At 45.2% G+C, this 25,337-nt stretch overlaps 1 protein-coding gene across 3 annotated transcripts in view; it reads right to left on the reverse strand.

The window, feature by feature from the left end:
* Positions 1-25,337, reverse strand: part of ZNF862 (zinc finger protein 862) — a 37,220-nt gene that overhangs the window by 10,873 nt on the left and 1,010 nt on the right. Inside the window, exons 2-6 of one of the 3 annotated variants that reach the window (XM_040471631.1) lie at positions 21,917-21,939; positions 16,465-16,576; positions 14,633-14,737; positions 11,640-12,337; positions 9,976-10,153 (exon numbers count right to left, since the gene is read on the reverse strand). In XM_040471631.1, the coding sequence (XP_040327565.1) occupies positions 9,976-10,153; positions 11,640-12,337; positions 14,633-14,737; positions 16,465-16,525 (1,042 nt within the window). In that variant the 5' untranslated portion in view covers positions 16,526-16,576; positions 21,917-21,939. Of the gene's footprint in view, positions 1-9,975; positions 10,154-11,639; positions 12,338-14,632; positions 14,738-16,464; positions 16,577-16,741; positions 17,048-21,916; positions 21,940-25,337 lie in introns of those variants that run through there. The other 2 variants (XM_040471632.1, XM_040471630.1) reach the window with 2 other exon arrangements.

The following is a 25,337-nucleotide window of genomic DNA, read 5'->3' on the forward strand; positions in this document are numbered from 1 at the left end:
GAGAGGTGGGGAAGGAGAAGAAAATAAAACCAGAGGCTCAATTTAGGAAGTCCACTATCTAACTGATAGGGCTTTTTGGAGGAAAGAAAAGAGAAAATCAATAGGAAGAAATCATACAAGAATGTCTCCCCAAACCGGAAAATGCAAGTTTTCAAGTGGAAGGGAAGCACTAGGTACCCAGAACAAGAAGTGAAAAGTCACTGATGCTATAAACACTTCAGAACACTAGACTAGATCTTGAAAACTTTCAGAGTAGAATAAAACAGGCTGTGTTCAAAGATTTAGTTAGAAAAAGGTATTTAGGTGCGCCTCGGTGGCTCAGTGGGTTAAGCGTCTGACTTAGACTCAGGTCATCATCTCGTGGTCCATGAGTTCGAGCCCCATGTCAGACTCTGTGCTGGCAGTTCGGAGCCTGGAGCCTGCTTCGGATTCTGTGTCTCCCTCTCTTTCTTCCCCTCTCCTGCTCACATTCTGTCTCTCTCTCAAAGATAAACATTAAAAAAGAATTTTAAAAAAAAGGTATTTTAACTTCTCTTCAGCACCAGTAAAACCTAAATGCAATGCTTTCAAAATACTGAGGAAACTATTTCAAAGCTACCTTTTTTTTTTTTTTTTTTTTTTTTAGTGTTTCTTTATTTTTGAGAGAGAGAGAGCAGGGGAGGGGCAGAGAGCAAGGGGGACAGGGGATCTGAATCGGGCTTCGCACTGACAGCACAGAGCCCAATGCAGGGCTCGAACTCACGAACTGTGAGACCATGACTTGAGCCAAAGTTGGACACTCAACCAACTGAGCCATCTAGGCGCCACCCCCCCACCACCACCAAGCTACCAATTGGAAAGCGGCATAAGGCATGTCCTCCCATGCAGCCTTTCTTGGGAAGTTACTGGAAGATGTGCTCCAAAAAATAAAGATATATACCTGGAAGAGATACAGCCAGGGGACAGGAGGGGCACAAAGGAAACTCTGAGGCCACAGCTGTGCAGGCCTAAAGAATAACCAGCTTGTCAGACAGGGCAGGAGAATGGAGACCTGATAACAGAAGCCCCCGGGGAAAGAATGAAATTGATCGGTCACAGGATGTCTGAGCATGTGGAAAAGCTCTTCAGAGGAGGTTTAGAATTCCGCTGGACAGTTGGAGAAGAATTGGCAATAGTACAGAAAACTAGCAAAAAAAAAAATTCAATTTCAGGGGGGGAATATCCTACAAGGAAAATCATCATACTATGCCACTTTGATCAGAAATAAATAATACATCATCATAATTATGCAAATAATTTACATTGAATTAACCAAAACAGTATGATATACTTGTTCTGAGAGGATTGAGGGACAGAGTGGAGGCCCAGGGTGGTGTAAGAGGGCCGGATCTTCACCGTCCATAGTAGTAATCAAGAGCAGGTATCACTCTAAAATCAACAAACCAGAAACAGCAACAGACATATTAAAGTGTGAGTCTGCCCGTCTGTTTTGGTTCAAGGTCCAAAAGATAGGAGGGACGCCCAGGTGGCTCAGTCAGTTAAGTTGTCTGACTTGGGCTCAGGTCATGATCTCTCCGTTTGTGAGGTCAAGTCCCTCACTGGGCTCCGTGCTGACAGCTCAGGGCCTGGAGCCTATTTTGGATTCTGTGTCTCCCTCTCTCTCTGCCCCTCCCCCACTCACGCTCTGTCTCTGTCTCTCTCCCTCTCAAAAATAAATACGCATAAAAAAAATTAAAAAAACAAAACAAAAAAACCCAAAAAGATAGGAGCCAACTGTCCCCCATCCCAAAGCTAGACCACTGAGGCCTGACTTGGAAAGTGGGTGGCTGAAACACTGGGCTGGGACCCGAGCCCTCGACACAGGGAGTCGGTGCACTGGGAGTGAAGAGGACAGGAAGCTGGATACTAGAGATGTTTCTGGAAATGGATGTCAAATACACTGTGAGGACCCCTCCCCTACCATGGAGAGAGGTGGCACGAGCTACTTTCCCTTGACCTTAAGCCTAATGGGGATGACATCCTGACCTTTATCTCCTGGGCTATGGGGCTCCTCATGAATCCAGGCCTGGAAAAGACTAAAAGGCAGAATCTGATGGGCTCCTTCATGGCAGCCATGTTGGGAACAGCCTACATTCCCAGACTTTGTCGGAGCAAAGGATACCTAAGTGTTTTCCATGGTCCAGATGTGGGCCCCTGAGGGAAAGAGAAGGGTCTGGAGCCACTTCCAGGGACTCTGCCCATGACTGCCTGTTGGCAGCCCAGGAATGAGCCACTATGGGGCTGACGGCCAAAACAGACATTCACCGTGTAGAACGGGTGGCAGTAAGGGATGGCGGGGGAGCGTAGAGCCCACAAACTCACCCAGAGAATCAGCTTTCAACTATCCGAGCCACGAGTGGAAGCCAGGTGAAAGCTTTGCGGCACCTGTCCTCCCCACTCAGCCACCACTGCGCCCCCCACCCCTGCCCCGGACACACCAGAAGTCCCGGGCCAGGCAGAGGTTAGGAGGAGAACTCCCTTCTTCCTACACAAGACACCAGATTCCAGACCAGAGGCAGGTTGAGGGGGAAGGGGCAAGAAACTTCAGCTTTAGACGAAGCCCAGATAGTTTACTACCTGACAAAGCCTACACTTTTACTTCCTAACTTTGCAGAGGGGGTAAATTTTTGTACCATTTAAAACTTATAGTTTCAATAATAATACAAGAAACTCCAATCATTTACGTTTTGTCCTGTTTGTTTTCTCACACTCATATGTTCGTGTGCCCTCCCCTCCCCTCTTTCTCTCCTCTCTCTGCATACATGTATGAATAATACATAAATATTACATAGGTGATATTTTTCTGAACCATTGAGACTATACTCTTTTCATACCCCCTTTTATCCCTAAATACTTCTGCACGTATCACTCAAGAAAAACGACATTCTCTCATGGAGTAGGTGGGATTCTAACATGAGCTCCAGGGACCCTGGCCCTTCCTGATCCCTACCCTTTGCAGTGTGGGTGGAACCTGTGACCTGACCTCATACCCGTGGTTATGTGGCATGACGTGGCAAAAGAGAGGTTATGTGGCTGACTCACCTAACCACATCAACCCTTTAGAAGCAGAGAGGTCAGAGCTTCAAAGCATCAACAGGGGCACCTGGGGGGCTCAGTCAGTTAAACATCCAACTCTTGACTTTGGCTCTGGTCATGATCTCATGGTTCATGGGATCGAGCCCCACGTCGGGCTCTGTGCTGACAGTGTGGAGCCTGCTTGGGATTCTGTCTGTCTCCCTCTCTCTCTGTCCCTCCCTGGCTCACATGTCTGCACTAGCTCTCACACATTCTCTCTCTCAAAACAAATAAATAAACTTTCAAAAACAAAGCAGGGGCGCCTAGGTGGCTCAGTCGGTTAAGCATCCGACTTCGGCTCAGGTCATGATCTCATGGTTCGTGAGTTCAAGCCCCGTGTCAGGGTCTGTGCTGATAGCTCTGCTTCAGATTCTGTGTCTCCCTCTCTCCCTCTCTCTCTGCTCCTCCCCTGCTCACACTCTGTCTCTCTCTCAAAAATAGAGATTTAAAAAAAATTTTTTAAAACAGAGGACCAACAGGATTCGACACACTGTTGCTGGCCCAAGGATGGAGAAGGCTGCGTGGAAGGGACAGAGGGCAGCCTGCAGGAGCTGAGAATGACCCCTGGTCGAAAGCCAGCAAGGAAACAGGGACCTCAGTCCTACCACTGAGAAGGAACTGGATTCTGCCAACAGCCTGGATGCTCTTGGCAGTGATTGTTCCCAGAACCTTCTGATAGGAAGCCAGTCTGATGGACACCTTGACTTTGGCCACGTGAGACCCTAAGCAGTCAACGCAGCTGAGCCCATCTGGACTTCTGACCTCCAGAACTTCAAGATAATAAATGGGTTAAAAATTCAGCCACTAAATTTGTGATATTTATTTATTGTGTGGCAACTGATCTCACCCGGCTAAAGGGAAACCAGAATGGAGGCCACAGTTTGAACAGACCCCCTAAACCACTCATAATCACGTAACCAAATCTTTAACTGCCCCAATTTCACCTAAATGGGGGCGCTGACCCTAAACAAAACTGAAGCTTTCTTCATAGCACCGTGACCTTACGGCTTCCAAGCCAGTCGGCTGCGCACAAGAAAACTTACACAGTGCTACTACCCTAAAAAGAACAGAAGTTTCTAGTAACCAATCACAATTTAAAAAACCAAACAACATACTCCCTGAATTCTAACTGCTGAGAGTCAAGCTCTTAACCACTTTGGGTGTGAGGCCTCCCTGTTCACGAACAGTTGGTTTCTTGTTCAATATGATACTCGTATCATGTAAAGCTCTCTGAATTTTCTTTTGACCACCCAAAGAGTGAGGAAAACAAAACCACACACACAGAGCTGATCCAAACAAGTAGCGGTGGCAAAGAATAAAGCTGTATTACGAGTGTAAACTATGAGGTTCGCTCTTTGAAAAAATAATGTCTGTGTGTATTTATTAGAAATAATGAGGCACATTACTAGAAGAAACAGCTAGAAGACTTTGGGGAGGAGGACCCAGCAACAGAGAAAGCCGGGATAGTGTACTGTCATTTTGTGGTATAAGTCCTGTTAGAACTACTTAGGTTTCAAAAACATGATTATAGAGAAATATTTGTAAATAAAAACTGGAAACACACAGGAGACTGAATATCCCTGAATCTGTTCGCCTCAGTTCTATTCTCCTTGGGGACCGGCCACCTTTGCCTGCCCCACCACCGCCACACCAGGCCCAGGGGTATGCGCCCCAACTGGACCTCTTGGAAGCTGTGGCTAAAATGCTGCCAAAACCCTCTCCTTTTTGTTCCCTTCAGAACGAGGGAGACAGAAGGGAATTTCAAACAAATTTTTCTAAGTCTTAGTAATGGAAAAATAGCAAAGGGGCCCTAACTACAACAAATGCATGCGCATGCACGCACACACACACACACACACACACACACACACACACACCCTCCATAAAAATTCATAGAAATGGTTTGGCTTGCAAAGACGGACTTCTGATCCTTCCACACTAACTCTGTCCGAAGGCTGGCAGGCCCTACCCATGAGTCGGCTGGGAGAAGCTGCCTTGGGTCGCTCCCTGTCTCCTGCACAGCCCCCACTGTACGGCAGCTGCCTCCCTACACATCACGTGAGCCATTCGAGCTCCCACTCGTCTCTCACCAAGGCCCTCCTACTAGGTTTTGGTTTCCACCTAGTGGATGACTTCTTGTCCCCAGCTCTGTGAGTTCTGGCTGTAGCTGATGACCGCGCCCGTAGAAAGGGCAGTGCCCACCTGAAGTGTGTGACCTGCCCCTTGGCGTGGGGTGACACTCTTACTAATAAAAACAAGGGCTACCGCATAGTCCCTATATTGGCAGGTCTACTTCTGTCACTGACAAATACTAGTTTCTTAACAGCAGGGTCTGAGTTTTCTTTTATGGGGGGAAACAAGAGACATCATCAAATATGACCAAACTCTGAAACCAGAATTTAAAGCATGGAAGTAAAAGCATAGTCGGAAGCTCTGTAGAGTGATAAGTAGCTCGAAATAAGCAAGTCTATGTATGAAAAGGGCGAAATAGGAAAGCATTAAAAACAAAACACAAACCTCTTCTTTTCTCCATAAACAAAGTGACTGTCCTCTACAGGTTCAGTCCTATTGATGAGACAGCTGATGAGACCGAGGAGGGTGTGACAGGTTGCGGGGGGGGCTCCCCTGGAAACATTCTCTCTGTTGAAAAGCTTCAGTCTGTACAATTTAACTGTCAACAACTGACAGAAATTAATATTAAGTTCGACTATATCAAACTGAGACTTTTTTTTTGAGAGAGAGAGAGGGCGCATGAGCAGGGGAGAGGGGCAGACGGGGAGACAGAATCTCAAGCAGGCTCCAGGCTCAGCACGGAGCCCAATCCAGGGCTGGATCCCATGACCCTGGGATCGCGACCTGAGCCAGAATCAAAAATCAGACACTCAACCAACTGAGCCACCCAGGTGCCCCGAGACCTTTTAAAAACAGGTACAATAGTTACAAAATCTGAAAGAACAAATCTACTAACTGTAAACCCTAACAAGAGCAATGGAAGAATTAGCTGGGCTTCCTGAAAGGATCAGAGCAAAAGGAAATCAACAGCAAGAATGTGCTGCGATGCAGCTTGATGGCCATCAGACCCCAAAGACCCACCACAGCAACTACAGCATGAACTACAATGAACTACAGCAACAATGAACTACAGCAACATGACCTGATCACATGGAACAGCCAGGCCCCTTTCTCCAGCCAGTTCCCCTGGATGGAGGGAACTAACGGTGACCTCCAGAGAAAGTCTGAAAGAGCCAGGCAAACTAGTAACTTCCAGCAAGGGGGATTGGGGACGGGAGTGGAGACTTCTAGAAAATTCTTGTACTGTTCAAATTCTTAAATAATCTCACCTCATATTTGGTGTTGTTATTATTATTATTATATTAACAATATGATTAGCACAAATCTTGAAAAGAGAGGGAATCCAAGTGCCCGTAAACACCTACAAAGCAGGGAATGGAAGGAGTATAAGGCACATGGAATGCACAGAACAGAATAGAACGAATTTCAGTTTCTCCGTTTTCCAGGTAGATGGTCGGGATTCCCAGGCCTGCTTTCTCATCTGAAAATGCTACTACTACCTGCCATAGAGGTTTGCTTTAAGGATGAGAGAGAACATATATAAAAGACTCAACACAGGGCCAATGCTCAGTAGATGCTCAGTGGACAGCAGAAACCACTGTTATTATTTCCACACAGGAGAATAAAAGAAAAACACAGAAGCTTCCTGTAATACCTAGTATAAGCAGATCATCAGAATATTTGAAGATAAAATATAAGAAGCATTAAAAATGGATGGGAGGGGTGTCTGGGTGGCTCAATCAGTTAAGCGGCTGACTCTTGATTTCGGCTCAGTCATCATCTCACAGTTTGTGAGTTCGAGCCCATATCAGGCTCTGCGCTTGGGATTTTTCTCTCCTCCTCTTTCTCTGCCCTTCCCCACCCATGCTCTATCTCTCTCTCCCTCAAAAATAAATAAATAAACATATATTTTAAAAGCCTTTAAAAAATGGATGGGAGATTTTTTTAAAGGCTAATAGAACTTCTCTTGGCTGCAAAAATTATAATGGGGTTTTCTTTTTCACAAATTGTGTTCACTCCAAGGAGAAGTTCTTTTTGTAGAAAAATGATTGAAAGCTAGTACCAAATAATATTTGATTTTCAACTCTTAAAGTACTTATCACAGGAGAATAAAGTATGGGAGGGAAAAAAACTCACCAAAGCAAAACGAATAGCACCTCCACTGTTTCAACACTGTTTTATATCCCAAATACCAGCCCAATGCCCTTTAACACAGGTCATTTTTAAACATACAAATCATTTATGTTTGGCCCCACTTATATTATCAAGGCTCCTTAAAATACTTTTATTTATTTTAATTTTATTATTTTTTAATTAAAAACATTTTAATGTTTATTTTTGAAAGAGAGAGAGAGCACGCATGAGCAGGGAAGGGGTGGAGAGAGAGAGACACACAGAATCCGAAGCAGGCTCCAAGGCTCTGAGCTGTCAGTACAAACAGTTGATGCGGGGCCCAAACCCATGAACTACAAGATCATGACCTGAGCCAAAGTCGGACACTTAACTGACTGAGCCACCGAGGCGCACCTATTTTTATTTTTTTTAATATTTATTTATTTTGAGAGAGACAGAGTGTGAGTGGGGGAGGGGCAGCAATAGGGAGAGGCAGAGAGAGAGAGAGAGAGAGACAGACAAAGAATCCCAAGCAGGCTCCACACTGTCAGCACAGAGCCTGATGTGGGGCTCATTCCCACAAACCGTGAGATCATGACCTGAGTCAAAATCGAGTTGGGTGCTTAACTGATTGGATCACCCAGGTGCCCCTATTTCTAGACTTTTGTACCCATTTTAATTTCTCAGACGACTAAAGAGGATGTCCCCATTCTCTATAAAGCCTTCCTGACTCTTGCCTGCTACCCTCAAGCAAAATTAATTGCCCTTCCTCTGATGATACTTATTGTTCATCCAACTAAGCATAACCCAGACGGGACTGTCCCTTATTTCCCCCAGTTAGCTAAGATCTCCCCATTCCTAGGGCATCTGGGTGGCTCAGTCGGTTAGGCATCTGACTGTTGGTTTCGGCTCAGGTCATGATCTCACAGTATGGGAGTTCGAGCCCCGCATTAGGCTCTGTGCTGACAGTGCAGAGCCTGTGTGGGATTCTCTCTCTCCCTCCCTCTCTGCCCCTCCCCTGCTCGCTGTCTCTCTTTCTCTCAAAATAAACAAACTTTAAAAAAAAAGAATTAAAAAATATTACATATAAAAAAAGATTTCCCCATTCCTAACCGACATAAATTCAAAAGAAAATGAGAATGTGCTTATGTCGTATGCTGTCAGCCCCGATGGTGGGAGACACCCTGTTGTCAACATCAGTTAGCACTGCTTTCACGACAACGTTCCACAGGGGCTCTGAGGGCAAGGCACGTCACTACTGTGCATTCCTTTCAAGGAAAACCCAACTTCTCATACGTGGTGTGTATTTCTTAAAAATGAATTTCCCCTTCATTCTCACTGCTTTAAAACAGTTCTAGGGGCACCTGGGTGGCTCGGTCAGTTGAGCGTACGACTTCAGCTCGGGTCATGATTTTCCAGTTCATGAGTTCGAGCCCCACATCGAACTCACTGCTGTCAGCCTGTCAGCCCAGAGCCGGCCTCGGGTCCTCTGTCCCCCACTTACGTTCGCCCCAAAATAAATAAATATTTAAAAAGTAAAAATAAACAGTTCTAGAGGTAGTGATGCTCTTTGAAGGCATACTTTGTACAAGTGCCTGGGGCCTAAGGCAGGATTACAACGCCTCTATTATCACACAAGAAACCAGTTTTTACATCACTTCTGAATGTTCAGGGAGCCACTTAAAAATTCTGAACAATGAGAACAACAAGCACACGGGTCAGGAATGTTCAGAAAATAATCCGTATCTTGACTACGCATGAAACGGCAGGATAAACCAAGGGCTAGGACGTCAGTTGAGTCACAGATATTCTTAGTTCTTACTCCACGCAAGTCACGATACAGATTGCTGCTGGGATTCCTGAGTTCTGTCCAGCCGCCCGTTCTGTAAGGTTGCTGTTATCACATATGCTAGTCAGTAAGTAAGAGCTTTAGAAGAAGAAAAGTCGCCTTCCCATTTCGATGCCGCATGAGAACCCTGGGTGGAGGAACGGGAAGCAAAGAGAACAAGAAGCAGAGGCAAGAGACAGCACTGTCCCAAGAAGGTAACAAACGCTACTGCGTTCCTCATGCGCCAGTGCCCAACCTAGCGACACCGAGGCCAAAGGCCACCAGCCCTTGCCGGCCCCTGGGCGCGATGCCGCGGGCCTGGCATAGACAGAGGGGAGGGCGCCTCCATGCCTTCGCTCACACCATCCCTCCCTCTGTCATGTCTGGACGCCCTTCCTTCTCCCCGTCTGCCTGGTTTTCCAACTTCAGACTCTGTAAAGGCTTTCCTGGTCCCTCCCTCCGATGCCCAGCAAAATGAAATCACTCTTCTTCAGCGGCCTCAGGGCACTTTTCCCCCGAACCTCTTTCACAGAGCCTGTGTTACTTTCTAGCTTCTTATTCAAGTGTCTGTCTCTCCCCCAAACCTGCCAGCCCCTCAAAAGCAGAGACCTTCCCTGGTGTTCAGCTGGCACGTGGGAGGGATTCAGCATGTCTGGTGGAGGGTGAAAGATGGACGGGCGGGAGCGTGGGGAGGGGGTGAGTAGCGTCCCAAAGCCAGGAGAGAGCTCTGACATACAAAAAATATAATCTCTCTCCGCCAATGTACAGGGAGAGGGTAGAAATGGGAAGATGGCCACAAGCCACAGCTGCCCTTGTGGGGTTCCCATGTCAGATGGTGGTGGCAGACAAGGGTCTACGTGAGTCTTTACCCAGGGAAGCCAACAGCTCATAATTCATCCGCATCACGTCTCTGTACAGCTCCTTCTGCCGCTTGACTAGCATGCCCCACTCCTCCCGGGTGAAATACACCGCCACATCCTCAAACACCACCGGGAGCTCCTCAAACACCACAGGAACCTCCTCAAACAGCCCCTCTTCAGAAGGATCCTGCAACAAAGAGCAGCAGTCACTCAACACGCCTCTTATGCCAGACACCCAGCGGGATGCTTTCAAGGTCCTTCGTAAGGACCTTCTCAAGGCCCGTCTCTCTTGGGAGGCTTGCCAAGAGGCCCAGATGTACTCTGAGGCAGCAATGTACCCAGCCAAAGTCAAAGAAGCAAATTTGCGAGGCCCAGAGTTAGTAGGTGAAAAAAACCAACCAAACAAACAAACAAAAAACCAAATGAGCCTCAGTCTGATCCTGGGGTCTCCTAGGAGGAAATAAAAGTGCTGAAGAACAGGGGTCCTGGAAGAGCTTACGACTGCACCCCTCCCTGTAAGGTTCTAAGGGGCTGCCTTCTATTCATCCATGACTACAATGATGACCGTCTGCCTCCAGGAGCACCTGCTAAGATTTCCCACTGGGATGGGAAGGAAGAAGAAGTCGTACAGAAGAACGAAAGATGCTTATATTCAGTGACGAGGTTTACACGTGCCTTCCTGCTAAAGGAATTCAGATTATAAATGGTTAGACATATTTATTAGCTCCTAATACCAAACACTAGACGGAATACGAACATGAAGAGAAATGAGCTCTGTTGCTTTTCCAGATTCTGGAAAAACCCACGCTTACTAACTTTAGCTGGGCCATTCTCATGTTAGGGATGAGGAACATCTGAGCTATTCTCGTTGGAAGTAGAGGGGTACTCCAAATGACTTCTAGTAAAATCCTGCTCGTGTGAAATAGCTGAGAAATGGCAAAGGACCCCGTAACTCAAAAACTCCAGTGAACGCAGTTTCCTTGCGGCCAACTTTGCAAAGAGCTAGAGACCGACTGAGTGCCCGCAAGGTGAGAGCCAGAGAGGTTCGGGACCTGCCGGTGCGCAGGGGGTGGGAGGGAGTGCCAGCTGACAGCCACGCTCTGGCACAGGTGGACTGTGCCCCTGACGCTGTTTCCTCCCAACAAGACGAGTTTAATCTGACCCGCTCCACCGGCCTTAGGGCAGCATCAAAACCCTTATGTAAGAGAACGGGCGTGGAGAGATTTTACAGTTTCAAAGGGCTACCTGATTCCAAAGTCAAAGCTGAAAAACTTTTAGAAGTTAAGTATTTAAGAGTTCTGTGGTTGTTTTGTGGTCGTGTATTATCTTCTTGAGTTCTGCGACTGTTTTGGATTCTGGATAAAGATCAGTGTTCTGAATTTAGATGTTCCCTTTATATCAGGAGTTAGAATGTTCTGTCCCACTAATTATGTTTTGTTGTCTGCAAAAGGAAATGAGAACAACAGGGGTGCTGTCTTAAATACATGAGATAATACACGTAGAGCACATAAAATAATGCCTGCTACGTTATCGGCACGTTAGGTTATGATAACAGTATAATGTTAGCAGCAGGCGTAGCTACTATAATCTCCCCATCATCGTCATGCAAAATATGTTGTTCTTAGTACAGAATCCTTCCCCTGGAGACACAGCAATCATTACAAACACATTACCTGGCCGCAGGGTTCGGCAGCGTCATTACACAAAATGTTAACATTTGAGGCGCTGTAGATACCATCAGCAATTTCTTTTTGCCTCAATTCAGAAATGCAGTCGAGATACAATGCAGGAATTGTTCCATCCTCTCTCGGGTCCTCCAGTTCAGCTCTGGAGCCGGGCAGGAGCTGGGCCATGTTCTCATAGGCTCCCAGAGGCCCTGGGGGGTACAATATGGGATAATCTGCCGTGAAGAGGTGCTCCGGGCTGGCCAGAACATCTCTGGATTCATCTCGGATGCTCTGGAGACGGGCTGCCCAGATGGGGTCCCGTGCTGCCAAGGCATTGACGCAGAACAGGTGAGCTTTGCTCTTGGCGTGGTATTTGAGCGTCTCTACCTTGAATGGTCCTGTGTAACCTTCGATTAATCTTGACCGTTTGTCCCTGACAGACGGGTATTCTCGGCAGGCAGAGCAGAAGAGAGCCGTCTGCTCCTCGTTCATGACCAACCACGGGAACTGCACAAACCAAGACTTCTGGATAGACCGGGGTTTCAAGGGTTTTTTGCTCTTTCCTGTACAGTCTCCCTCAGTGTTGCCACGCTCCGTGCTGAAGTGGGAAAGACAGGCTTTCTTCTGAGGCGGCAGGTACGGTCCGGCTTCTGCGGCCAGACTCTGCCCGTCCCCTTCTTCCACGCAGCCCATCTGGTTTTTCCCTTTAGAGAAAAGAGACCAGTGGAATTTGGTCTGAGGTCCTGTAGTTAGAGCCACTGCCACCCATGAAGCCTCTCGGGGTATCAAACACGAAAGCTGGAAGTCACACCCAAGAGTGACACAGGCTCCACTCGGAATTTTCTTCCAGACCCCCAGCGCCCCAGGGCCCACCTCAGCTGACCCAGAAGAAAATCAGAGGAGCTTTAAGCAACTCCTCCTTTTTTTTAAATTTAAATTTTGGCTTGGCCAAAAAGACCTCTGCAATTTCATCTTTGCAACCCAAGATACGGGCACAATCTTCAGAAGTTCAAGCTTATTTATGGATAAGAACGCAAACTGATAAAATGTCAGTTAATGAAGATATTAAAGCCAAATCCTGCAACTCCGTCCTCAGCAGGAACCCCCTTCCATGGTACCCTGGCACACACACGTCTGCACTCCGCTCGCGCATCTTTGGAACCAGGGAACGACCAACCTCCTGGGTAGTTTTTGTCCCCAGAGTTTGCCTTAAACCATGATCCATTTGTAAGTACTTTCCACCCAGGGGTGCTATGTCAGCCCTCCAGAGAAACACAAACCCTCTCCCACACCACAGCCCTTCCAAGAGGCGAAAACTCTCATCAACTCACACAGATCTTCTTCTTCAAGCTAAACTAGAAGTTTCTTTATTCGCGCCTTAGTTGAAACGCAACTTACAGCTTTCGCAGCTCTAACTCCCCTCGAGCCATTTCTTGTGCATAATAAGTACAGATGCCCAGTGGCCAAGGACTCCATGGTACTTGCTCCAGGCCAACAGTCCAGTCTACACATCCGGAGCTCACCCAGGAGCACAAAGCGGCTAATGAAGAGTAAGCAGGCTCAAAAGAAAGAGCCAAGCATTGGAAAACAAAATAAAACAAATTGGTATCTATGAAGTCTCAGGCTCCCTGTGGTCCATCTGAGACAGATCCTGAAGGAAAGTAGACTCCTGTGATTCGACTCCCGGAACAGCTTGTTCCACCTCCCTTTTCTCTGGCATTGGGGGCTGGGTAATTCAACCACCTCATACAATGACACGATGTCACCTGGCCTGACTCTAGCCAAGCCGGTCCCTCAACAGGACAGGCTTATCAAAGGAGAAGAGCCAAAATAAATCCTAGAACTTAGCAGACATCTGTCCATTCACTCAGTGATTACTTAATGTGCAACTGCTATGTGCCAGGCATTGTTCTTAGCACTGGGAATACAGGAGTCAGTAAGACAAAGTCATGCCATCGTGGAACTTAGAATATATAACTGCAAATCAACATATACTCTCAGGCAGAAATAAAGAGAGGGCCACCTGGGTGGCTCAGTCGGTTAAGCATCCAACTTAGGCTCAGATCATGACCTCACGGGTCGTGGGTTCGAGCCCTGCATCAGGCTGTGTGCTAACAGCTCAGAGCCTGGAGCCTGCTTCAGATTCTGTGTCTCCCTCTTCTCTCTCTGCACACTCCCCTCCTGCTCGTGCCCTGTGTCTCCCTCTCTCAAAAATAAACATTAAAAACATAAAAAACATTATAAACAATAAAAAAACATTAAAAACAATAAAACATTAAAAAACATAAAAAATAAACATTAAAACATTTAAAAACAATAAACATAAAAAAAAAAAACAACAACAACACCCGCCTGGGTGGCTCGGTCACTTAGGCTAAGGCATCTGACTTTGGCTCAGGTCATGATCTTGCAGTCCATGAGTTGGAGCCTGTGCAGACGGCTCAGAGCCTGGAGCCTGCTTCGGATTCTACATCTCCCTCTCTCTCTGCCCCTCCCCATTCATGTTCAGTCTCTCTCTCTCAAAAATGAATAAATGTTTAAAAAAAATTTTTTTTAAAACATCAAGAAATGGTTTAGAGGTGCCTGGGTGGCTCAGTCGGTTAAGCGTCCGACTTCACCTGGGTCACGATCTCACGGTCCGTGAGTTCGAGCCCCGCGTCAGGCTCTGGGCTGATGGCTCAGAGCCTGGAGCCTGCTTCCGATTCTGTGTCTCCCTCTTTCCCTGCCCTTCCACCATTCATGCTCTGTCTCTCTCTGTCTCAAAAATAAATAAACATTAAAAAAAAAATTAAAAAAAAAAAAAGAAATGGTTTAAAAAAAATAAAGAGAATGTTGGAGAATGATGTGTATATGTCAGATACACTGGGGAAGGACAGCATTCTCATGTGAGCTGGAGGACAGCAAGGAGAGGCCAGGGATAAGACAGGAGTCCTGGTGCCCAGCTTTCTGCCCCCTCTCTCCAGCTAAGTACCCCTCCTCCCATGCGGGTCCACACTCACCTGGATGGTGGCTCAGGACATTCCTCTGGCCCTGGGCACTGCCCACCCATGGCTGTGGCCCTCGCTCAAACTTGTAGAACAGTTCTGGGTTGGCAATAGTTGGTCCTGAGTCAGGAACAGAGAGAAGCGCTTATGCAGTCTTAGATCCCGGTCACAACGTTAAGGAAGGGTCTGTCTGGGACCTCCCCCTCCACACTGTAAGATAATTGGTCAAGGGTACAGGTAGGAATCTTGATACTTCAGCATGGTGGTTTGGAAACTCAGATATCCATGAGGCTCCTAAAAGAATGGGGGACTAAGTGAATGCAGTGAGGGGCACAGTGTCCCTCTTTGAGGCTAAAAGGGTTTGAAAACTACTCCTGGTTCAGAACAGAGACTCACAAACCCAAATGCTGAGAGGGGCCAGGCCAACAACGTAACTGAGGAAAGCAGGCCGGGTGGGGAGGCTGTGGCCACCCGTGTGGGGGTACAGCTGCCGCTCCCCTCGGGGAACGCAGGGTCAGCGCTGCCAGGCTGTACTGCTTTTCAAGAGAAACCAGAAATCATAATTCCATGTAAAAACTCCCCATGGTGAAATATTAACAAATTAAATATTGTAAAGGAACCACCTGGCAGGCTCAGTGGGAAGAGCACGTGGCTCTTGATCTCAGGGTCATGAGTTTGAGCCCCACGTTGGGTCTAGAGATTACTTACGTAACCTTAAAAAAATTAGGGACGCCTGGGGGGCTCAGTCGGTTAAGCATCCGACTTCGGCCCAGGTCATGATCTCGCGGTCCGGGAGTTCGAGCCCCGCATCGGGCTCTGTGCTGACAGTTCAGAGCCTGGAGCCTGTTTTGGATTCTGTGTCTCCCTCTTTCTCTGACCCTCCCCCGTTCATGCTCTGTCTCTGTCTCAAAAATAAATAAATGTTAAAAAAAAAAAAAACTTAAAAAAATAAAAAATATTGTAGAGAAACCAAGCAAAAGTGATGAAAGCAGAATAAAGGCCTGTGAGCCGCGACTCTGCAACTTTTGGTTTAAAAGAACCGGCAGTTTTCCAATTGGGTTTGGCAGGCCTGGGAGAACCTGCTGTAGCCCCTGCGCCCACAGAGAGCTAGCTGCCTGTGGCTCCCGCAACCTTAGACGGGGGGGGGGGGGGGCCGAGATGACAAGAAGAGAAAGGCGTGTCACATGGTTGTCCAAGTGAATTGAGAAAATAGCACATACGTTGTACACACGTGTTGAATTACAATCACGTCTGTCCGTGGCACGGAAAGTCTACCCACAGAAGCAGAGAAAGGACATTCAGAAAATAGAAAAGGTGAAATACACCTACATGGGCACAAAGTTTTAAGTGCCTTTAGCTCCTTAAGCCTCTACGACGGCCCTACAAAGGAAACCAAGACTTAAAATGTGAAAGTTGGGTCGAAGGCACGCCAGAGTCACATGGTGGGGGCTGGGCCTGGGCCCAGATCTCCACAGGCCAGATGATGCTCCTGCTTCCAACACTTACTACCTCCAGTGTCCTGTGGGCACCTGAAACAAAATCCACCCTGCAGCTCCACCCACCACAGGCCGGGCTTCCTGCTGGCACCGTGTGATACGGTAAGGCATCAAGATCCAGCCCTGACATGCTCCAGTTCCCCACTTCTCTTGGCCAACGTACGAGGAGAGAAAGGGTGGTGCGTGAATCTTGTGCAGTTAAGTTACATAGGGGGCTGCGCAGGTGAATGGTGGAAACAGGCCTGAAAAAAATGGTAGGATTCCAGAAAATTCTCCAGTACGGCAGAGTCGGATATGATTTGGAATGCTGACCTAGACCGAGGCGGTGGGGAAGCGAACAGGGGCCCATACCTAGTGGTGCCACCAGCTTGTCGGAACCACAGATCTGCTTCTGTTGCTGACTCAGCAGCATCCATTCCCCCTGAAGCAAGTATACAGTGATGTCATCAAAGGTCACAGGAGCCTGGAGGGAAAAATGACACCTGCTAAGCACCAATTTCCTCCTCTGATGAATCTTCCGCACCTGTGTTCACACCCCCTGAGGGCACCTGTGCTCTGGGAACCTATCAAACTAGAGGAGGGGCATCGTCAACCTACATATAAGACCTAAAGACCCCACCTCTCTCACCTCCTGGGTCCACAGGAAGGGCCACACACTGAAACAACTGTCATGGAGAAGGCTGACTCAGGAACTCCGCCATCCTTTCCTGGCACCCTCCTCGCCTGCCACGGTACCCGGTATTCTCAGCCAGTGCCTCAGCAACAACCTAGGGCACATTCTTGTGCAAAATCTTGAACATGGTAAGGAAGACATATCTAATTTCTGGAAACAGTCAAAAGTCCTTCAGAACTATGTCTGCCGATGAAGTCAGCGATCAAGACAGGCAAAGGTTTACAGTGGAGAACTATATATCCCATGGAGCTTGTAAAGTAGCTCTGTTCTATGGGGCGCCTGGGTGGTTCAGTCGGTTGGGTGTCCGACTTCAGCTCAGGTCATGATCTCGCAGTCCGTGAGTTCGAGCCCCGCGTCTGGCTCTGTGCTGACAGCTCAGAGCCTGGAGCCTGTTTCAGATTCTGTGTCTCCCTCTCTCTCTGACCCTCCCCCGTTCATGCTCTGTCTCTCTCTGTCTCAAAAATAAATAAACGTTAAAACAAAGATTTTTTTTTAAATAGCTCTGTTCTGCCAAAAAGGGGTCCGGGGATCAGAAAATATTTTGGGGGAGCTCTGGTGTAAGACGGTGGATTGAACAAGTACACTGAATTCTGCATCCTCCCTGTGAATTTAAGACACCCTCCCTGCATGGCTCAGTCACTTGAGCTTCTGACTGCGGCTCAGGTCATGATCTCGCGGTTCGTGAGCTCGAGCCCCGCAGAGGGCTCTGTGCCGATGGCTCGGGGGCCTGGAGCCTGCTTCGGATTCTGTGTCTCCTTTTCTCTCTGCCCCTCCCCCGCTGTGCTCTGTCTCTGTGTCTCTCAAAAATAAATAAATGTAAAAAAAAAAATTTTTTTTAAAGACACCCTCCCTGCCAAAACACTCCAAAAGAAAACACCCACGAGGATAGGAAACAGAACAAGGAGGGAGGTGGAGGAGACAGAAGCAATAGGATTTTGGAAACTGAAAAGTAGATGAAAAAGTAGTAACTGAGCAGACCCAAAGAAATCAAATCCTCGCCCAGCAGTGGGCAAACTGAGAAACGACCCAATTTATACCACAAAATCCAAAAAAAGGCTCAGAAACTGCAGTGCTGAGAACCTCCGGCCTGGGAGTGAAGGCAGCAAGGCTAAGACAACAAGAATGGGGGGAAAGCTGTTCGCCAAGAAATGCCTGCCCAGAGTCCCCTGCAAGGCTCAGTGCTGACAAGCCCCCCACTGTCTTCCACGGACTCGGGGCTTCCAGTTAGAATTTTGGTTTCTGACTATTAAGTGTCCGACTATTAAGCTGGACTATCAGACATCTGGAGAAAGGTTCTCACGGATGGTGGCAGGGAGAGGAGGCAGGTTGGAACTGAGGAAATGAATGTGAGGCATGGAAAAGAAAACTTTTCCAAAACAAAACTATCATCATAGCCCCAGAGAGGGAAGAATCCGCAGCCATGCAACAAACCATTATAAAAGAAATCATCAGAAAAGGAAATAGGCAGAAAACATTGCTCCGTTTATCCTTTTAATTTCATACCCCGAACATTTATCACTTAGTCTGATAAAGAAAATTATTAACAAAATATAAATTCCCCACCGCCAAAGCAAAACAACATTTTGGGAAACAGTATCTTTGGGGTAAGTAGAAGGCCTTCCAGAGTGACAACTGTGAAGGGGACACGTTTATTTCCACTTATGACAAGTTCCGGTGCATTTGTCTAAAATTGCCTTGTAACTTTATGGTCAGATTTCGAGCAGGTGAAATATCTATTTTAACTCAACAGTCAAAGCTTCTTGAGAAAAATAATACAGATAGTTCTTATCACTCACTGTTGAGCTGTATACTTAAAAAAATAATTTGACTGCTTTTCTTATGAGTTAATACGTGTTCACCGCAGACAATTTAGACAATGAGCAGAAAAAAATGTTTTAAGATCACCCATAATCCCCTTACTAAAAAAGAATTACTATTGACACCTGTTATGTAACCTTACAGTCTTTCACCTATGAATATGCATGAATGAACAATTTTAGAAACAAAAATGGTTTGGAAACACAATGGTCCAAAATCTTTGGGACACAGCAAAAGCAGTTCTAAGAGGGAAGTTTATAGCAATACAGGTCTACCTTAAGAAGCAAGAAAAATCTCAATCTAATCTTATCCCTAAAGGAACTAGAAAAAGAGGAACAAACAGAGCCCAAAGGAAGGAAATAATAAAGACCAGAGTGGAAATAAATGAAATACAAAGAAAAGAAAAGATCAATGAATCTAAGAGCTGGTTCTTTAGAAAGGATAAACAACATTGATAAACCTTCAGCCAGACTCATCAAGAAAAAAAGCAAGAGGACTTAGATAAATAAAATCAGGAATGAAAGAGGAGAAATAACAATGGATACCCCAGAAACACAAAGGATTACAAGAGAATACTATGAAAAATTTTATGTCAACAATTGAACAACCTAGAAGAAATAGATAAATTCATAGAAACATACAATCATCCAAAACTGAATCTGGAAGAAACAGAAAATTTGAACAGACTGATTGCTAGTAATTAAATTTATTCAGTAATCAAAAAACTCCCAACAAACAAAAGTCCAGGACCAAATGGCTTCACAGGTGAATTCTACCAAACATGTAAAGAAGAATTAAAACCTATTCTTCTCAAAATTCTAAAAGACAGTAAAGGAAAAAAAAACTTCCCAATTCTTACTGAGGCCAGCATTAACCAAAACCAGACAAGGACACTACAAAAAAAGAAACTACAGACCAATATACCTGACAAACAAAGATGCAAAAATTCTCAAGAAATAGTAGCAAACAGAATTCAACAATACACTAAAAGCATCCATTCAGCACAATCAAGCGGGATTTATTCCATGTGATGCATCACATTAACAAACAGAAGGATAAAAGCCACATCATCTCAATAGATGCATTTGACATTTGACAAAATAAACATCCTTTCATGATAAAAACTAACAAAGTAGGCTTAGAGGGAACATATACCAACATAATAAAGGCCATATATGAAAAATCCACAGTTAACATCATATTTAATGATGGAAAAACTGGAAGCTTTTCCTCTAAGATCAGAAATAAGATGTAGATGTCCACTTCTACCACTTTTATTCAACATAGTACTAGAAGTCCCAGCCACAGCAATCAGACAAGCAAAAAAAATAGACGGATCCAAATTGGTAAGGAAGAAGTATAGCTATCACTATTTGCAGATGACATGATATTACACATAGAAAACCCTAAAGACTCCACCAAAAAGCTATTAGAACTAATAAATGAATTCTGTAAAGATGCAGAATATAAAATTAATATACAGAAATCTATTGCATTTCTCTATACTAATAACAAAGTAGCAGAAAGAGAAATTATGAAAACAATTCCACGTACAATTGAACCAAAAAGAATAAAATGCCTAGGAATAAATTTAACCAAAGAGGTAAAAGACCTATACTCCATAAACTATAAGACAGTGATCAAAGAAATGAAGACAACACACACACACACACACACACACACACACACACACACACACACACGGAAAGATATACCATGCTCATGGACTGAAAGAATCAATACTGTCAAAATGTCCATATTATCCAAAGCAATCTACAGATTCAATGCAATCCATATCAAAACACTAACACCACTTTTCACAGAACTAGAACAAAGAATCCTAAAATTTGTATGGAACCACAAAAGACCCAAATAGCCAAAGCAATCTTCAGAAAAAAGACCAAAGCTGGAAGTATCACAATCTCAGATTTCAAAATATACTACAAAACTGTATTAATCTAAACAGTATGGTAGTGGCACAAAAACAGACACATAGATAAACAGAACAGGACAGAAAACCCGGAAATAACCCCCCTTGTATATGGTCAATTAATTTGTGACTAAGGAGGCCAGTATATATAATGGGGGAAAAGACAGACTTTTCAATAAATAGTGCTGGGAAAACTGTATAACTACATGCAAAAGAATGAAACTGGGCTACTCTCTTACACCATACACACACAAAAAAAATCTCAAAGTGGCTTAAAGACCTAAATGTGAGAACTAAAACCATAAAACTCCTAACAGAAAACATAGGCAGTAATCTCTTGGACATCAACCTTAGCAACATATTTACAAGATGTCTCCTCAGGTAAGGGAAATAAAAGTAAAACTAAACTGTTGGGACTGCACCAAAATAAAAGGTTTTTGCACAGTGAAGGAAACCATCAATAAAACAAAAAAGCAACCAGTGAATGGGAGAAGATATTTGTAAATGACGTATAAGAGGTTAATATCCAAAATACATAACGAACTTACAGAACTCAACATCCTAAAAAAAAAAAAAAACTAACTAAAAAATGAGCAGACACAGGGGTGCCTGGGTGGCTCAGTCGGTTGTGTCTGACTTTGGCTCAGGTCATAATCTCATGGCTCACAAGTTCGAGCCCTGCATCCAGCTCTGTGCTGACAGCTCAGAGCATGGAGCCTGCTTCAGATTCTGTCTCCATCTCTCTTTCCCCCTCTCCTGCTCGCACACTGTCTCTCTGTGTCTCTCTCAGATATAAATAAACACTAAACAAAATTTTTTTAAATGAGCAGAGGATTTGGATAGACATTTTTCCAAAGAAGGCATACAGATGGTCAATGGACACATGAAATAATGTTCAACATCAGTAATCATCAGGGAAATGCAAATCAAAGAACAATGAGATATCACCTTGCACCCCAGCCAGAATGGCTAGTACCAAAAAGACAAGAAATCACAGGGGTACGTGGCTGGCTCAGTCAGTAGAGCACGCAACTCTTGATCTCAGGGTTGTGAGTTCAAGCCCCACACTGGGTGTAGAGATTGCTTAAAATAAAAACAAAAAAACAAGGTAAGAAATAACAAGCACTGATGAGGATATGCAGAAAAGACAGCACTCGTGCCATTTGCGACGTAAATTGGTGCAGCCATTGTGGAAAACAATACGGAGATTCCTCAAAGAGTTAAAAACAGAAATACTATGTATCAGCCATATAATCAGCCACATCAATATCAGCCATAAAAAAGAATGACATCTTGCCATTTGTGACAACATGGGTGGATCTAGAAGGTATTATGCTAAGTGAAAGAAGTCAGACAAAAAAGACAAATAGAATATGACTTACCTAAAGTGGAATTTTAGTGGAATCTAAAAAAGGAAACAAAGTAACAAAAAACTGAAACAGACTCATAAACCCAGAGAACAAACTGGTGGTTGCCAGAGGGATGGGGGGATGGCAGTGGGAGAACTAGGTGAAGGAGATTAAGAGACACAAACTTCCAGTCATAAAATAAATGAGGCACGGGGCTGAACAGTATGGAACGGAGAATGCTGTCAATAATATTTAATAATGCCGTGCAGTGGCAGATGGTAACAACACTTGCAGTGAGCACTGAGTCACGTGTAGAATTGTCCAATCACTATGTTGCATTCCTGAAACTAATAAAACATAGTATGGCAGTGGTACTTCAGTAAAAAATATTTTTTAATAGAATTGCCCTGCCAAATGTGCATGTTTGAAATAACTATTTGCACTCAGAGTGTCTTCCAATGCAAAATGTGATTATATTTCCAAAATCCTGCTGGAGGATGCGCTCCGCTAAAACGAGGCAGTCAGACAGCAAAGGGGTACACATAAGATATGGTCTAAGGGGAGCCAACAGGGGGAAGGGGGAAAAGGATGCTTGAGGTTAGACTGAAGGCAGAACCCGGGGTGATTACTGTGCCCCAGGACTAGCGAGCAAGCTGTTCCAAACAGGACAGGTTGAACTTGTAACCAAGGACAAGCAAGGCTCCCTATTCACACCCACCCCTTCCCCTTTCTTCCTGAGGGAACAGGTGGGCTTCTAATGAAAGCCAATGGGCCCATTACTTCAGCATCCACAAGGATGAAGGGAATGACCAGGACTGAATGCTTAGATAATAAAGAAGTATCTTCCCAACAAGAGTGATTGCCCTAACTCTGGTATCTCTCTTTTAGCCAATACTATGGCAAGAACCTTCTGATTCCAATTGATGTCCATGTAAAGAAAACACAAATCTTCAATAAAAGCAATTATTTACCTATATATAAAGCAAAGAGTATCTCTGGATGTTCTATTTTAGTGGTTCCCTCTGTCTATACGGCAGAGCTCTGACTTAGCCCAGCACCAAGTTCCCTTGATCTGAAACTAACCCACCTTCCTAACTTGAGCTCTGTGTATTGCCGGACCTGGAATCTCTACTGCAGACAGATTAGTGCCATTGCAATCACTTGTCTTGCGTCTTTCCTCCTTCTACACTCTTTCCTCCTTCTACACACCCGACCTTTAGATTCCCTGACTCCGCCTACTTCCTTGTACCTACTCATCAGGTTCCTATTCACATTCCGCCTCTTTCTCTAGGGATTCCCTAACCACGTGGTCCAATGCATTTCTCTTTCTCCTGAGCAAGGAAGCCTCTGTATCTCTCATGGAGCTGGAGGTACTCAGGAAACCTATGCTGATTGGCTTATGTTATGACCTCCTTCACCATTACCTACCCCTTCCCCCCACCACATTATATACAAAGTATTTCACAGGCTCTTAATTATTTCATTCCAAATACATTTATTAGTTGTTTCTCATGGGCTTGGTGCATGGTGATCCTAAGATATGGAAAACACTATCACTATTGTCCAGATTAAAATCTCTTGGGAGCTGAGAGACACCAGTAAGTGTAATAATAGAACTGGGTCTAGAGAAAAGGGAGACAGGAGTCAGCACTTCCATGGACAAGGCAGAAGGGGCAGGAACCAGAAATGCTGAGGCAATAACTATACACACAATAAATACCCCTATGTGGCAGCACTAAAAATACAGTCTCCCAGAGGGCACATGGGGTGTCAGACTGCGAGCTCCAGAGCATTCATAACCTCTAGCAAAAGGGATCCTGTAGCAACGCTACTTTATGAGTCATTCATTCCAAAAATACTGAGAACTTATTAAATGCCACACGCTGCTCCATTGTCCTAACTGGGGATACAACAGAGAGCAAAGTCAGCACGTGTGAGAATAAATAATTGTGAGAATTTATATAGTGATAAAGGCTGGGAAGAAAATAAAACAGGATAATGGGATAGAGTGATGGCGAAAAGCCTTTGACTTCTTTCCTTTATTCTGCCAGTGACATGTAAGATACCCCCCACCCAATCCAATAGGCCAAGACTGCTGTTAGTTAACAAATATCACAAAATAGTACCAAAGGAAGATACTATTAACCGACCAAGCTACTACCTCAAGTGGACACCCAGTCTTCCAGCCTTGAGCCAAAAAAAAAAAAAAAAAAAAGATACTCAGAATGGAACTTTAGCAGACATTGCACCCAGCCTAGTTACTGCCACTCATGTGCAAGACATCTAACACTGCCAGTGTTTGCAGTCGCTTTATTTCATCTTTGGATAACCTTCCAATTTCCCAGGTTAGAAAACTGATGCATCTGGAAGGGTGAGCATCTTTTGGAGACACCCTACAATCAAGATTAGAATCAAGAGTGAAAGTCCCAGTCCCCAAGGGGGGGTTTTCATTTAGTGGTTGGGCCTGGACGGGACATCACATTTCTCCCCTACCTCCCAAATTGTTTGCATTTCTCTCTTCTCCCATTAAATGCTAAGAAAGCCTACAACTAAACAGAATAGTTTGAGATCAACCTCAAATTGCTAATTTCAATTTCCAACAATCCTTCTTCCACATTACACTTTGCTCCCCAAACTCAGGTTTAGTTGAAACTAATCAGGGGATATTCCCTGAGGGTACGGGCCATTTCCTTGACTACTTTGATATCCCCTACAGTGTTTATCGTGAGGCTGGCACATGGTTCACCTTCAATCTTTCTTTAGTTGGGTTCTGTTGAGCTTTGTCTCACACTGTTTACTTGGGTTGTTTCATCTGTTACATAAATGCATCACTGTAGCTTGTGGAGGAGAGGGAGTGTGGAAGAGAGACTTAAACAAGGGGTAACTTCTTTTGTAACTCATTCCTTCCCAGCCTTTCCAGAAGAAGCTACAGCGCGGAAATAACCTCATTATCTTTTCTCTTTTGTCTCTGGGACAGCGCTTTCAGGCTTGTCCTAGTTATTTTATTTTTTTTTTAACATTTATTTATTTTTGAGACAGAGAGAGACAGCATGAACAGGGGAGGGGCAGAGAGAGAGGGAGACACAGAATCGGAAGCAGTCTCCAGGCTCTGAGCTATCAGCCCAGAGCCCCACGCGGGGCCCGAACTCACGGACCGCGAGATCGTGACCTGAGCCGAAGTCGGAGGCTCAACCGACTGAGCCACCCAGGCGCCCCTTGTCCTAGTTATTGAAGTCAGTAACTCTCTCCCACGGAGAGCTCTTTGCGGAAAGTGGTCTCTTCACGTTTATCCTGTATTCCACCATCTAGCTCACAGTAGACCACAGACCGCATATGTTTATTAAGTGAATTTCTTTTTTAAAAGGACTCAATACACCCTTGAAAACATATGTGGAGGGAATTCCCTCTGTGCCAAAGAAGAAATAAAAATTGGCATCAGGCTGCCAAGAACATC

This window comes from Herpailurus yagouaroundi, unplaced genomic scaffold (assembly GCF_014898765.1).
Source record: "Herpailurus yagouaroundi ecotype Mexico unplaced genomic scaffold, PumYag 100, whole genome shotgun sequence".
NCBI lineage: Eukaryota > Metazoa > Chordata > Mammalia > Carnivora > Felidae > Herpailurus > Herpailurus yagouaroundi.